Source organism: Chiloscyllium punctatum, chromosome 12 (genome assembly GCF_047496795.1).
Source record: "Chiloscyllium punctatum isolate Juve2018m chromosome 12, sChiPun1.3, whole genome shotgun sequence".
Lineage (NCBI taxonomy): Eukaryota > Metazoa > Chordata > Chondrichthyes > Orectolobiformes > Hemiscylliidae > Chiloscyllium > Chiloscyllium punctatum.
Genome location: NC_092750.1, coordinates 75,436,751 through 75,451,362, shown reverse-complemented (window position 1 = coordinate 75,451,362; position 14,612 = coordinate 75,436,751). Strand labels below are relative to the sequence as shown.

At 42.1% G+C, this 14,612-nt stretch overlaps 1 protein-coding gene across 1 annotated transcript in view; it reads right to left on the bottom strand.

The window, feature by feature from the left end:
• LOC140483946 (FYVE, RhoGEF and PH domain-containing protein 5-like) overlaps nucleotides 1–14,612 on the bottom strand; it is a 239,377-nt gene that overhangs the window by 83,725 nt on the left and 141,040 nt on the right. Inside the window, exon 6 of the mRNA XM_072582811.1 lies at nucleotides 7,897–8,056. Within this exon, the coding sequence (XP_072438912.1) occupies nucleotides 7,897–8,056 (160 nt within the window). The remainder of the gene's footprint in view (nucleotides 1–7,896; nucleotides 8,057–14,612) is intronic.

Here is a 14,612-nt window from a genome sequence, read left to right as displayed (position 1 = left end):
ATATAATGCAAACCCTCAGCAAAACTGCATTACTGTACATACGCACAGAAACGGCAACACTACCATTAAGACAAAGAATACTGACTCAAATACAGACTCAGAATCAGCAACACAGTGACCCAGAAATACTGAAACACAACAAACCCACAAAAAAACACTAATAAAAATATTGACCAAGTGAAACATCAGCTCAAACAAAGATCCACAGAAGCAGTAACTCAAATGCTTACACACAGGAACACAAACAGAAAAACTGACCCATAGAAACAGTAATACGAACACAGATCCATATAAACACTCACTAACACAAATCCAGAATAACACAAAAGCCTCACAGCACCAGGGACCTGGATTCGATTCCACCCTCAAGCAACTGTCTGTGTGGAGTTTGCACATTCTCCCCGTGTTTGTACAGCTTTCTACTGGGTGTTCTGGTTTCTTCCCACATTGTGCAAGTTAGATAGATTGCCCATTGTATCCAGCGACGTGTAAGTTAAGTGCATTAGCCATGGAAATACAGAGTGACAGGGATAGAGTAGGGGAATAGGTCTGGTTGGGATGCTGTTCGGAGGGTCGGTGTCGACTTATTGGGCGAAGTGGCCTGTTTCCACATTGTAGGGATTCTAAAGTTTCAGTCTCACAGAAACAGCAAAACAAACAACCCCATGGAAATACTAGCACCAACACAGACTCCTGGAACACCTAATACAAACACAGATGTGCAGAAACACTAACACAGACCCACTGAGACAATAACCCACAGAAATTCTAATACCAATACAGACCAAAAGAAAAACTGACACAAAAACCGACACACAAACACAAAGACACACACAGAAACAGCAATACAAATAGCATATCACAGGAGCATATTGTAGCATAATCATAATATGACTCAAGCAGTAATTAGAGCTCCATGTCAGTGCCTGGTGATATAGGTTCAAGTCCCACCATGGCATCTGGTGGAATTCAAATTCACTGAATAAATCTGGAATTGGAAACAGCCTATGCAACAGCCCCATGAAATATTCATCAATTGTTGTAAAAAGAACCCCTCTGGTTCACTAATGACAGCAGATTTACTTCCTCAAAGGACATCTGCTGTCCTTACCTGGTCTGGCCTACACGTGACTCCAGACTCACTGCAATGTGACTGAATCTTAATTTTCCTCTAAAGTGAATAAGCATGTCATTCAGTTCAGATGGGTACCAAATGTTGGCCTTGCCCACATCCCATTATAGAAGAAGGGAAAATGAAACTCGCTAGTAGCTCTCAAACACAAATACAGACCAACTAAAAGACAAACCCAGAGAAACAATACAAACATAAAGAAACACAATTAACACAGACCCCACTGATCTGGAGAAACACCATGACCTTCTTTTCTCTCAGACCCAGAATAGAATTTCCTATCTGTTCACTTTCTGCCTGACCAACTTCCACAAGCAAATCCAGCACGGTGCCACATCAAACACATCTTCTGCTCCCCATTTTCATTCCCTCCACCACACCTTGGTCAACATCTCTATCACCTCACAAGACCTCAACCCCCTTCCATATCATCTTTTCATAAAGAATGAGTAATGTTTGTCCTTATTCCTTCTCTCCTCACTCAGAGCTCCAAAACCCACTTTCCAGGTGGATCAATGATTTATGTTGCTCTGTTCAATCTGGTTTACTAGATTCACACCTCATAATGTGATTTCTTCCACATTTGAGAGACCAAACAGAGACTGAGTGACCCCTCTTTGGATATCTGAACCTCTGCCCTTGGTCTGCTGCATTGCTCCAGTGCAACCTTAAGGAACAGCATCTCAACTTTCAATTAAACACGCTATAGTCTCTGGACTTTATGTTTATTATGCAGATAACTGAATCTGGAAGGAACTTAATCCAGAATATGCTGAGAGGCAGAAAGTTGCAGAATGCAAAGCAAACTTGAGATAATTAACATTGACAACTTGACTCATCTAACAGTTTCAATGTAGTCAAATGCACCAAGGTGCTGAGGTTAGTTAAACTGAAAGGAAAGCAAAGGGTCAAAGCATGAGAAGAACTATCCAGACTGATATGATGGACAGATTGAGAAGCAGAAAGCTCCCCTGGTTAATGATTAGCTTCAATCCCACTCACAAATCTTGGTTCCTGATCATTGGCTGCATCCCTCTCCCCTGCCAGGACTTAAGCCTTGAGCTGCTTAAGAGCGAGGTTGGGTTTTGATTTGCAATCGAGATGAACTTCCAGTGTTCTGGGGTCTTATCTCAATATGATTATGGCTGATTCACAGCAACCAAACTTTGGTCCCTTCATCTGAGTCACTGATATGGATTATAAATAGTTGAGGTCCCAGTACCAATGCCTACCAAATTTCGTGGAACTTTTCAGGGAGATGACAAAGTGCTTGGGTGAGGGTAAGGCAGCTGATGTAGTCTACATGGATTCCAGTAAGGCTTTTAACAGGGCCTCACATGGAAACTGATAAAGAAAGTAAAAGCTCATGGGAGTAAATTAGCAAAACTGGCTTAGTGACAGGAGATGGAGAAGCGTGTTTGTGTGGCTGGAGTCCACAGGGTCCCTTACTTTTCAGAAAAGCTGCAGATGAGAACGTGGGAGGGATGATTAGTGTGAGGACGGCACAATTATTGGCTGGTGACTGACAGTGAAGGGATGTTTGAGGTTACAGGAGGATATAAACAGATGAGAGATGACACACTTTCTAAAAGTGAACAAGACAAGGGACTACTTAATGAATAGCAGGACACTAGGAGGGTCAGAGTAACAGAGGAATCTTGAGGTGCCAATCCACAAATCGCTGAAGGTGACTGGAGTGATTAATAGTATAATTAAGAAAGCATACAGGACACTTCACTTTTTCAGCTGCAGTATAGATTATAAGAGCAGGGAGATCATGTTGGAGCTGAACTTTGGTTACACCACCGCTGAAGTACTATGTGCAGTTCTGGTCATCAAACTATAGAAAGGATGTGATTGCAATGTATGGAGTGCAGCGGAGATTCACCAGGATATTGCCTTAGATGTAAAATTTCAGCTACGAAGACAGATTGCATGAGCTCAGGTTATTTTCTTTGGAGCAGGTTGGGGGGACCTGATAGAGGTGTATAAGATTGGGAGGGGCTTGGACAGGGTGAATAGAAAGCAACTGTTTCCCTTAGCTGATTGGTCAGATGTACGGTCGCATGAAATTTAATATAGGATGAAGTAATACATAATTTGACACGACTTTGTTCAGTTCCTCTGCAGCAAGGAAATAAATCCCGGCCAATCCAATTTTTCCTCATGGCAGCAATTCTCTAATCTTGGCTACATCTTTGAAAATTTACCCTGCGGCCTCACTTAGTGCGATTTCATACTTCTTGTAATGTAGTGCCCAGAACTATTCAGTCGGTGATATAATAGTTCCAGCAAAACCTCCCTGCTCTTATCTGTAAGGATGAGATTCCACATGCTTCTTAAACAAATTTTCTACCTGCCCTGCTACCGTCAGGGATTCAATGTCCCTCTACATTTCTTAGTATTAATTGTGGATTCTCTCATTTGATTTCCAGCAAGCGCATCACCCCACACTTCTTCATATTGAATTACGATTGACAGTTTTCTGCCCAGCTGATCAGTTTATTGATAACTTACTGCACTTCCTGGTTACTGTTAATTACCTTACCAATTTTTGTACGAGCTGCAATTTTTTAAGTAGAGAGATTTTGATGCAAAATTATGATAGGCTTTGAGTAAATGAATAAGTATGTGTTTCCACTGGCAAATGGGTTAGTGAACTGTGCTGATCTCAAATGTGTTGTCAGAAAGATAGAAATGTTCACAACAGAATGGATAAATACTCAAAAAGGAAATACATTGCAAGTTTTTCTGAAGAAGTGGTACAAACATGATGCTCACAAACTGCTCCTCTGTTTTATATTGCTCTGACATTCTGGGGACTGAGTCAATCCCAACATGATCAGATCAATAACTTCACGTCTGTGAGAGGCATCACTTTCAAGTCTTTGATTAAGGGCTACATGACAATGCATTATGAGAAAGAGAAGGGAATTAGAAACTGCCAAAGGAGATTTTAAAACAGAAAATCTGGCAAACACGATGGAATTCTTGAAGGAAGTAACAACACTGTAGATGGGAAATGGAGTGGATGTGGTGTACATGCACACTAGGAAAGTCTTGGACAAAGTAACACATAGGAATTTGCTCCAGGAGATAAAGAGGGTGAAAAGGGAGGAGGGTGAGTAAACTGCACTAATGCATCAGACAGGAGAACAAATTTCAGAGCAATATTTCAGAAGTAAACAGAAGTGGGTACGGAGTCCCACAGGGTTCAGTTCTGGAATCATCCCTGTTCGATGCCTGTGACAATAACTTGCTCAAGGTTTAAACAATACTGACATAGAATTACATCAGACATACAGTACTGAGAAAGACCACATATGCTCCTTTTGAGCCTGTTCCCATCCTCCCAACCGTGACTCAGTCAGTGCAATCCTCAATTCTGTTGTCCCTCATATTCCTGTCTAGCTACACCTTAAATGTGATAATAAGATTCACTTTAACCACTGCCTGTAGCAGCAAACTACACATTCTCATTAAACCCTAACCCTGGATAAATGTTTCTCCACACAAATGCACCCATTCTCCCCCCAGCCAACACTCCTCATTTACTGCCTATCCCCACCCAACCAACACTAATTTACCCCATTCAGCATTCTGCCAATAAACATTTATCCCATTTCCTACCCAGCAAATACACCTCATTGACCCTAATAACGAACCCAGCCAACACTCTTAATATACCTCCATCCAGCCAACACTCCTCTAACACCCTCTTTTCCCAATGCATCTTATTTGGCACCATTCCCCCTCCATCTTACACTCTTCTTTTATCCTTATTGCCGATCCAGCCAACGCACCACATTTACCTCTCATTCCCAACAGCCTCAGATACCCCCTTTCATAACCAGCCAACACTCATTCACTCTCTTTCCCTCGGTACCAACACTCCACACTTATTCCCTCTCCTGACCAGTCAACATGTTTTATTTATCTACATTCCCCATACTCCTCAATCACTCCCTAATCCCAATCCAGCAATGCTCTTCATTTACCCCCAGTTCAGCATGCCACTCATTTACCCCGATTCCATATCCAGCCAACATTCCTCTTCCAACCACATTCCCCATCCAACCAACAATTCTCTTTACCAGCAATTTAGCCCATTCACCTACATAGCCAACTCTCCTCATTTATCCTCTTTTTACACCCAGTCAATAGCAATTTACCACCACTCAACACACAATGAGCAGTACCAGTTTAACCCCATTCTCTATCCAGTTAACACTCATTTATCCCTAATGCCCATCAAAATAATACTCAATTACCACCATTCCCCAATCAAAACCTCCTTTCTTACCCCATTTCCTGTCTAGCCAACTAGTCATTTACCCCCAGCTCCATCCAGCCAACACTCCTTTATCCCGATATCCTAGTCCAGCCAACACCCCTTTCCCCTCATTCCCTATCCAACCAACACTCCCAATTTACACCATTCCATATCTAGCCCACACATTCATTCTCCATCTAGCCAATACTCCCTTTTTACCCCCATTTTCCATCCAGCCAATGCTCATTTATCCATATATACTCCATCCAGCCAATAATTATTTAACCCCATTCTGATCCAGCCAGCGCTCCTAAATTACCCAATTTCCTTTCCAACAAACATCCATGCCTTACTGTGTTCCACCAGCCAACGCTCATTTATTCATTTTCCTCACACAGCCAACATTCATTTACCCATAGCCCACTGGCCAATGGTACACATCTATCCCAATTGCCATCCCGTCAACATCCTCATTTACTTTATTTCGCCATCCAGCAAACACTCCATTTTAAGATAATTCTCCACCTAGCCAATACTCCTCATTTACCCTAATCCCTTTCCAAACAACGCTCCTCCTTTGCCTCCATTCCCCATTCAGCCAAAACCTGTCATTTACTCTCATTGCAATCCAGTCAACATGTTGTTTTTCCCCTATTCTCCACCAGCCAGGACTCATAATTTACCCCATTCCCCATCCTGTCTGCAATTCCCTTTTACCCCCATTTCCCACCAACTGACACTCTTCATTTATCTACATTCTTCACTCAGCTAACATCAATTTCCTCCATAACCCACTGGCCAAAGCTCCATTATCACAATTGCCATCCTACAAAGTTCCTCATTTACCCTCAGTCACCATCCAACCAACACTCCATTTTTAATCCCATTCTCTGTCCAGCTATCACTCCCCATTTACCCGTATTCTGCATCCAAACAGTATTCCTCATTTATCACCATTACCCAACCAGCTAATTATTGTGAACAATTGTGAACAAAGAAAAAAAAAACAAAGAAAATTATAGCATAGGAACAGGCCCTTTGGCCCTCCAAGCCTGCGCCGATCTAGATCCTCGATCTAAACCTGCTGCCTATTTTCTAAGGATCTATATCCCTCTGTTCCCTGCCCATTCATGTATCTGTCTAGACACATCTTAAATGACAAGGTAAAAACAAGGACTGCAGATGCTGGAAACCAGATTCTGGATTAGTGGTGCTGGAAGAGCACAGCAGTTCAGGCAGCATCCAAGGAGCAGTTTGTGCCCACCTCTACCACCTCTACCAGCAATGTGTTCTAGGCACCACCACCCTGTGTAAAAAACTTTCCACACATATCTCCACTAAATTTTTCCCCTCAAACCTTGAACTCATAACGCCTAGTAACCAAGTCCCCCACTCTGGGAAACAAACTTCTTGCTATCCACCCTGTCTATACCTCTCTCGATTTTGTAGACCTCAATCAGGTCCTCAACCTTTTAATGAAAATAATCCTAATCTACTCAACCTCTCTTCATAACTACACCCTCTCTGTCATTCAGCTGAATGGACCTGAAACAATAACTCTGCTTTCGCTCCACAGATTCTGCAAGACCTGTTGAGTTTTTCCAGCAATTTCTGCTTTTGTTTCTGATTTCCAGCATCCGCAGTTTTTTTAAAGGTATTCATTAGGTACCTTGTTCAGAACCAGCCAACACTCATTTACCTTCTTCCCTTCCATGCTAACACTCCTCATTCACCCCCATTCTCCATCCAGCCAACACACCCCCATTCTCCACTCCTCACTCACCCCAGGGAACCATCCAGCCAATACTCCTCACTCACCCTGAAACTCAAACAAGATTAGAGTGGTGCTGGAGAAGCACAGCAGGTCAGGCAACATCCAAGGAGCAGGAAAAAAAAATCGATGTTTCAGGCAAAAGCCCAGATCAGGAATCAGGTTCCTGATGAAGAGCTTTTGCCCGAAACATCAATTTTCCTGCTCCTCAGATGCTGCCTGACCTGCTGTGCTTCTCCAGCACCACTCTGATCTTGACTCTGATCTCCAGCATCTGCAGTACCCACTTCCATCCCATTTTCATCCAGCCAACTCTTCTCGTTTACCCCAATGCTCATCCAAACAACCTTCCTCATTTATCCCCACTCTCCATCAAGACAACATCACCATTTCTCTTCTTTTTCCATCCAGCCAACAACTCCATCACATCAGGAGGAGAAATATTTCATGCTGTAAAATGGCAACATAGGCTGCAAAGAGATGATGCTAAGATGGTGAAAAGGGCTAAAACATGACAAAATTCTCGCTTTGGGAACGTGAAGTGATTTATCTCAGTAGAACTGATAGTGACAATGACAGTGTTAAGGGAGCTAGTTCAGATCTCGGGAAGAGCAGGTGGATGGTAAGCAGACATGTCATATGTCTGTAAAGGTTAATAAAGGTGTTAAAAGGTTTTGAGGATTTGAGTGAATTGCTGGGAGACAATTCTCAGAATGTTACCTCAAACTCCAGCAGTCTTGTGGAAAGCCCTCGTGAGTTGCTACAGGATTGTTCCAGGATTGCGAGGTTATGTTCAAATTGCTCAATATACCTGGAGTACACACTCAGTCTGGGCCCTCGGGCTAAGATCACATGCGCCAAACATGGAGCCGCCTGCTCCCTGATGGTAGAAAGGTATGGACTCAGTCAGATAATGCAGCAGTCACTCTTGGTTCACCATCACCACCATCGCACACCAAACTCCATCTTCCCCACCCCATACCCCCGTATAACCCTCGCCATTCTCAGGATTCCCCACTCAATCCAACATGTTATGGTCCTGTTTAAAGTGCTTTGTTCACAGGATGTCAGTGCCACTGCAATACTTGCCCATCACTAATAGCCTTTAGATTTTTGTTGGTGAGTCTCTTGATCTGTGCAGGAACTCCCTTGGAAGGGATTTTAGGGTTTTGATCCAGCGACAGGTCAGGAACAGTAATAATGTTCCATGTCAGGATGATGTATAGCCTGGGGCGAACTTAGAGCAGTAGTATCCCATGTGTCTGCTGCCCTTGTCCTTCTGGGTGAAAGTAGCTGTAGATTTGGAAACTGCTATTGGAGTAAGCTTTATTGAATTTGTGCAGTGCATTTTATAGATCATACAGATGGCACACACTGACATACCGAGCATCAGTGGTAAAGGGAGTGGATGTGGTGCCAATCAAGTGGGCTGTTTTGGTCTGGACGGTGTCAAGCTTCTTGAGTGTTGTTTTAGCTGCGTCTTATCCTGGCAAGTGAGGAGTATTAAATCACACTCCTGATTTGTTCCCTTGTACCAAGAACTGAGAAGGAAGTGAATTATTGCTGCCGAATTCCCAGTCTTTGACCTGCTCTTGGAGTTACTGAATTTATATGGCCAGTCTCTGGTCAATGGTGACCCTCAGGATATTGATAGTGGGGCAACACTATTCAACATCAATGGGGAGATGATTGGACTCTGTTTTGTTGCTGATGGTCATTACCTGGCACTTGTGTGGCACAAATGTAAGTTGCCATTTATCAACCTAAGCCTGGATGCTGTTCAGGTCTTGCTGCATTCAAACATGGACTGCTTCAGTTGCAAATGGCACTGAACATTGTGCAATCATCAGTAAACACTCCCACTTCTGACCTTATGATGGAGCAGCTGAAGAAGGCTGGGCCTAGGACACTACCCTGAGGAACTCCTGCAGAGATGTCCTGGAGCTGACATGGCTAACCTCTAACAGCAACAAACATTTTCCTTTGCACTATGTATGACTCCAAACAACAAAGTTTCTCCTAAAATGCATTTACTCCCATTTTCAAAGGACTGCATGATGCCATATTCAGTCAAATGCTGCCCTGGATGTCATAAGCAATGACTAAGTCCTGGAGTTTGTCTCTTTAATCCATGTTTGGACCAAAGCTGTAATGAGATTAGAATTCAAACACACTATTAATAATCAAGGTATTCATTTCCAAATGATGCTTGATACCACCATGAACAACACCTTTCATCACTTTAATGATGATTGAGAGTAGACGAATAGAGCAGTAATTGGTCTGATTGGATTTTTTTGGGTACAGGATATCCCTGGGCAAGTTTCCACATTCTTGGGTAAATGCCAGTGTTGTGACTGTACTGGAACAGTTTGGCTCGGGATGCAGCGAGTTCTGGAGCACAGAAATGCAGTGCTATTCCTGGAATGATTTCAGAGTCCATATCCTGCACAGTATCCAGTTTCTCCAACTGTTTCTTGACATCACGTGGAACGAACCAAATTGGACAAACATTGGTATCTGTGATGCTGGGGACCACTGGAGGAAGCGGAGATGGATAATCCACCCAACATTTTTGGCTGAAGATTACTGTAAATTCTTGCCTCCTCATCTTTTGCACCCCAACAACAAGGGTGGAAATACTTAGAGAGCCTCCTTTAGCAGTAAGTTTTTAATTTTTCCATGACAATGGTAGGACTGTAGAGCTTAGGTCTGATCTCTGCATTGTTAGATCTTTAGCTCCATCTACCACTTTATGTTTCTTCTTGTATTTAACACGCTACAAGTGCTTGGAGCTTCACCTCACTTTTAAGATCCCTACTTAGAATCCCTACAGAGTACGAAAAGGCCATTCGGCCCAATAAGTCCACACTGACCCTCCGAAGAGTATCCCACCCACTCCCTTACCCGATTACTTTACATTTCCCCTGACTAATGCACCTAACCTACACATCCCTGAACACTGTGGGGCAATTTAGCATGGCCAATTTACCTAACCTGTACATCTTTGGACTGTGGGAGGAAACCGGAGTACCCGGAGGAAACCCATGCAGACACGGGGAGAATGTGCAAACTCTACGCACAGTCACCCGAGGCTGGAATTGAACCCAGGGCCCTAGCACTGTGAGGCAGCAGTGCTAACCACTGAGCCACCATGCCGCCCTGGTATGCACCACCCAACTCTGCACTCTTCTTTGAATCAGGGTTGATCTGTACATCTCTTTGATGTAGTGGTTGAGTGGAAGATATGCTGGGCCATGAGGTTATATATTCTGCTGCTGTGGATGACCCATAGCACCTGATGGATGTCCAGCTTTGAACTGCTAGATCTGCTCAAAGTCTGTCCTATTCTGTGCCACACAACGCAATGGAGGGTATCCTTAATGTGAGGGTGGAAATTTATCTCCACAGAACTGTGTGGTGATCATCCCTATTGATACTGTCATGTGTGGATGGATTGTAGAGGATGGGGGAGTAACATATCTAGCCATTCCCCACCCAAATTTTTCACCACAACCTACATCCTGAAGACCATTACAGCATGAGGGATGGGAGCTGGAAAAGGTTACACACCACCTAGAATGTGTTCTGCCATTCAACACACTTATGGCCGATCTGATCTTGACCTTAACTCCACCTCAAGCCCATTCCCCATAAACATTTGGCGATCAAAAATCTGCGTAACTCAGTCTTGAAAATATGCTGCAAATCAGTCTCCGCTGAGGTACAGAATTCCAAACATTGATGGCTTTCGAAGAGGATTAAATCCTCCTTTTCTCCATCTTAACAGTGAGACCCCGTACATTTAAACTGTGCCCCCTAGTTCTAGATTCCCTCATGAAGAGAGACACATTCTCAGCATTTATCCTATCATGCTCCACAAAAGCCCAAAGATTGGCCTCCAAAGAATCCAACTTACTAAACCTTTCCCCGTAAGACCATCTCTTTATAATAGGAGTGAACTGCATCCAATGCAATTATATCCCTTGTTAAATAAAACTGTACACGGTCCTCTTTAGATTTTTCACACCAGTCTTTGCTGTTGTCAATCTATATTCTTCTCTGGTGTCCAGTTCTCTTCAAGGGAATCCAATATGGTGTTGATGAATATTTTGCCACAGGATCCTCTAGTCTCATGTCAAAGCAGTAACAATGCTCTTTTGGAAATGGTTTTCAGCAAGCTTGGCCTTTCTTTCATCGGATGCAAAACTTCTGTTTGGCTTATGCTGCCTTGATTCCTTGTAACACTGCTCTTCGCATCACATTTCAAATACATTGATTTTTTTCTTCAGTTTCTTGTTTGCTTTCCTGCTCAAAATATCCCTGTCATATCCCATAATCAACACTGTGTTGCACACAGTGTATCGTATGTGGATAACTTATACCTGGATGTCCACCATAACATGGATTGCATCATTCACTGCAACGTACAATGCATTTTACACATATATCCCAAATAGCAGCACAATAATTTCAGCCGGTTGAGTTAGGACCTGTCAAAAACAAGTGTTTGACTACTCTAATCCCATTTTCCATCACATGCCTATCAGCCTTGTGTGCCTTGGCATTGTAAGTACACATCTAAGTGCTTCTTCAGTGAGAATTCTGCTTCTACCACCCTCACAGGCAGTGAGTTCCAGATTCCCACCACACTCTGGGTGAAAACATTTTTCCTCACATTCTCTCACTACCTTACCTTAAATTTATGACAGCTTGTCATTGATCTTTCCATCAAGGGGAAATGTTTCTTGCTGTCTAGCCTATCTGTGCCAGTCATAATTTTATGTACTTCAATCATGATGAAGGTCTTATGGTCGAGACGTTGACTCTCCTGCTCCTCGGATGTTGCCTGACCTGCTGTGTACTTTCAGCGCCACACTTTACAACTCTATGACTCTCCAGCATCTGCAGTCCTCACTTTCTCCTACATCTCAAACATGTGCCTTCTCAATTTCCTCTGCTCTAAGGAAAACAACCCCGACCTGTCCAAACTCTTTTCATAACTGAAACGATCCAGCCCAGGGAACACCCTGGTAAATTTCCTCTGCAACCTCTCTAGTGCTATCGCGTCCCTCCTTTAATGTGGATTCCAGAACTGCACACAATGCTCTCACTGTGGCCTAACTAACATCTTATGCAGTTTCACCTTCACCACCCTGCCTACAGCCACCTCCTATCCTGAAGAAACATCAACTTCTCCACCTCCTGATGCTGCCTGGCTTTCTGTGTCCTTCCATCCTCCAGCTTGTCTACTTTGGATATAAAGGCAAGTATATCATATGCCTTTGTAACCATTTTATCCATCTACCTGTGTACACACACACACACACCAAGGTCCCTCTGATCCTTGGTCCTTCCAGGATCCTTGCCTTGTTTGTCCTGTCCATGTGCATCACATTTATCCAGATTGACTTCCATACGAAAAGCCTTGCTGAAGTCTAAGTAGACTCAAAGTCCATGATTTTTAATTATTTTCTTTCTTTAGCAATCAAGAAAAACCAATGCAAGTTTTTTTTTCAAAACAGACTTTAACAAGTTTTTTTCAGAGGCCTACAGTAAATGGTTGATTTTTTTCTCTCTAATTTAGAAGCTTAAAAAAAATACGTTTTGAGGAGAGTTGTTTTTACAGTGCAAGAGTTTTTTTTGACTGGCTGAGGAGTTTTTTTTATAAAGTAGAGTTGTGTTTTCATTTTGGTGACTTATACACATGATCAGCTCTGGAAACAATTTTTTTTATTTGTGGAATTTATCGAATAGTAATTATTTTAATTCAGTGAATCAGCGAAGTTATTCATTACATTTAAGATTTATGTTTGATTTTTTAAAAAATATTTTGCATTTTTATCATTACTGTCTGTTGGTAATGAAAGGTAGTTTATTTTATATGTAAGGTGTTATTGAAAGTGACTTTTTTTTAGGCGTAATGTTATCGAAGGCATGTAAAAGGCATAGACTTAGATGGCTAGTTAATTTAGAAAAGTGATTACAAATCAAGGTCAGTCAGATAGATGGGTGACTGTCAGGATACATAAGAAGATAGTACAGAAGTCTCTGATGGCGTTCAGTTTTGGGGACTGCTGAAAGGAATTATCTCTCAGAGGAAATTAGAAGGAGCAGTCAGTCGGAATGACTCTTATGTTAGGCAGTGTTTAACAAAATTTAAAAGAATAATTGTTATTGGGACTCTCCTGTCAGGAAATTCTGTGGTGGTGAGCGTAAATGTATGATGGTATGTCACTTCGCTGGTGCTCAGATTAAGGACATCTCTAAACATTTCAAACATATTGTTCAAGGGCAGAAGCCAGTAATTATTGTACAGATTGGTAGAAATGACATTTTTCTGGAAAAGTTAAAGCTTTATAGACTGAATATAAGAGGTTAGGTAAAAGATTAAAAAACAGAAACTTAAAAGTAGTTTACTCCTGATGCCAAACTCGAAAGAGGGAAGGAACAAAAGAAGAAAGGAGATAAATCAATGCTGAAGAGGCAGTGTATTGTTCAGGGATTCAAATTTTTGGACAACAGGAATCTCTTCTGGGACATAAAAAACCTGGAATGGTACCAATATCTTAGCATGGAGATTTAGTACTTCCATTAAGGGAGACTTCATACTGTTAGAGTGTTTGAGGGGCTCAGGTTTGGAGGAATTCTAAGTAGCAGTATAAATGGAATGATTGATGAGGAAGGTTCTGAATGTGAAAAGAGCAAGTCAATTAGAAAAGGAAAGACAAAAGAAAGTCAGAGAACATAGTAACTCTGAAGAATTACGTTGCATTTATTTCAATGCAAGGGGTCTTACAGCTAAGGCTGGTGAACTCAGGGCATGTTTAGGAACATGGGATTGGGACACCGTAACTATTACAGAAACCTGGCTGAGGGATAGACAGGACTGGCAGCTCAATATTCTGGATTTTAGATACTGTAGGAAGGATAGAAAAGGAGGCAAGAAAGGAGGGAGAATTGTGTTTTTGATTAAAGACAGTATAACGGCTATAACTGGAGAAGTTATTTCTGAAAAATCACCCAGTGAAAATATATAGATTAAAAATTAGAAATAAGAAAGATTACCCTTGATCAGAGAAATTGAGAAACAAATAGTACACAGATCTCAGATATATTTAAGGATAAGAAGTTTGTAATAATGGGGAATTTTAATTTTCTAAACATTGACTGGGGCTACAATATTGTTAAAGGTTTGGATGGTGAAGAATTTGTCAAATGTGTTCAAGAAAATTCTTTAGCAAAACAGAACATAGACCAGTACAGGCCCTTCGGCCCATGATGTTGTGCTGAGCATTTACCTTACTCTAAGATCAACCTAACCTACACACCCCTCACCTACATCAGCGAGCAAACCTACACCCTAAACCTCAACCTGAGCTAAAAACCTTCACAAACCTTGCAAAAACACCCCTCAATTTACATGTGCTCATCCA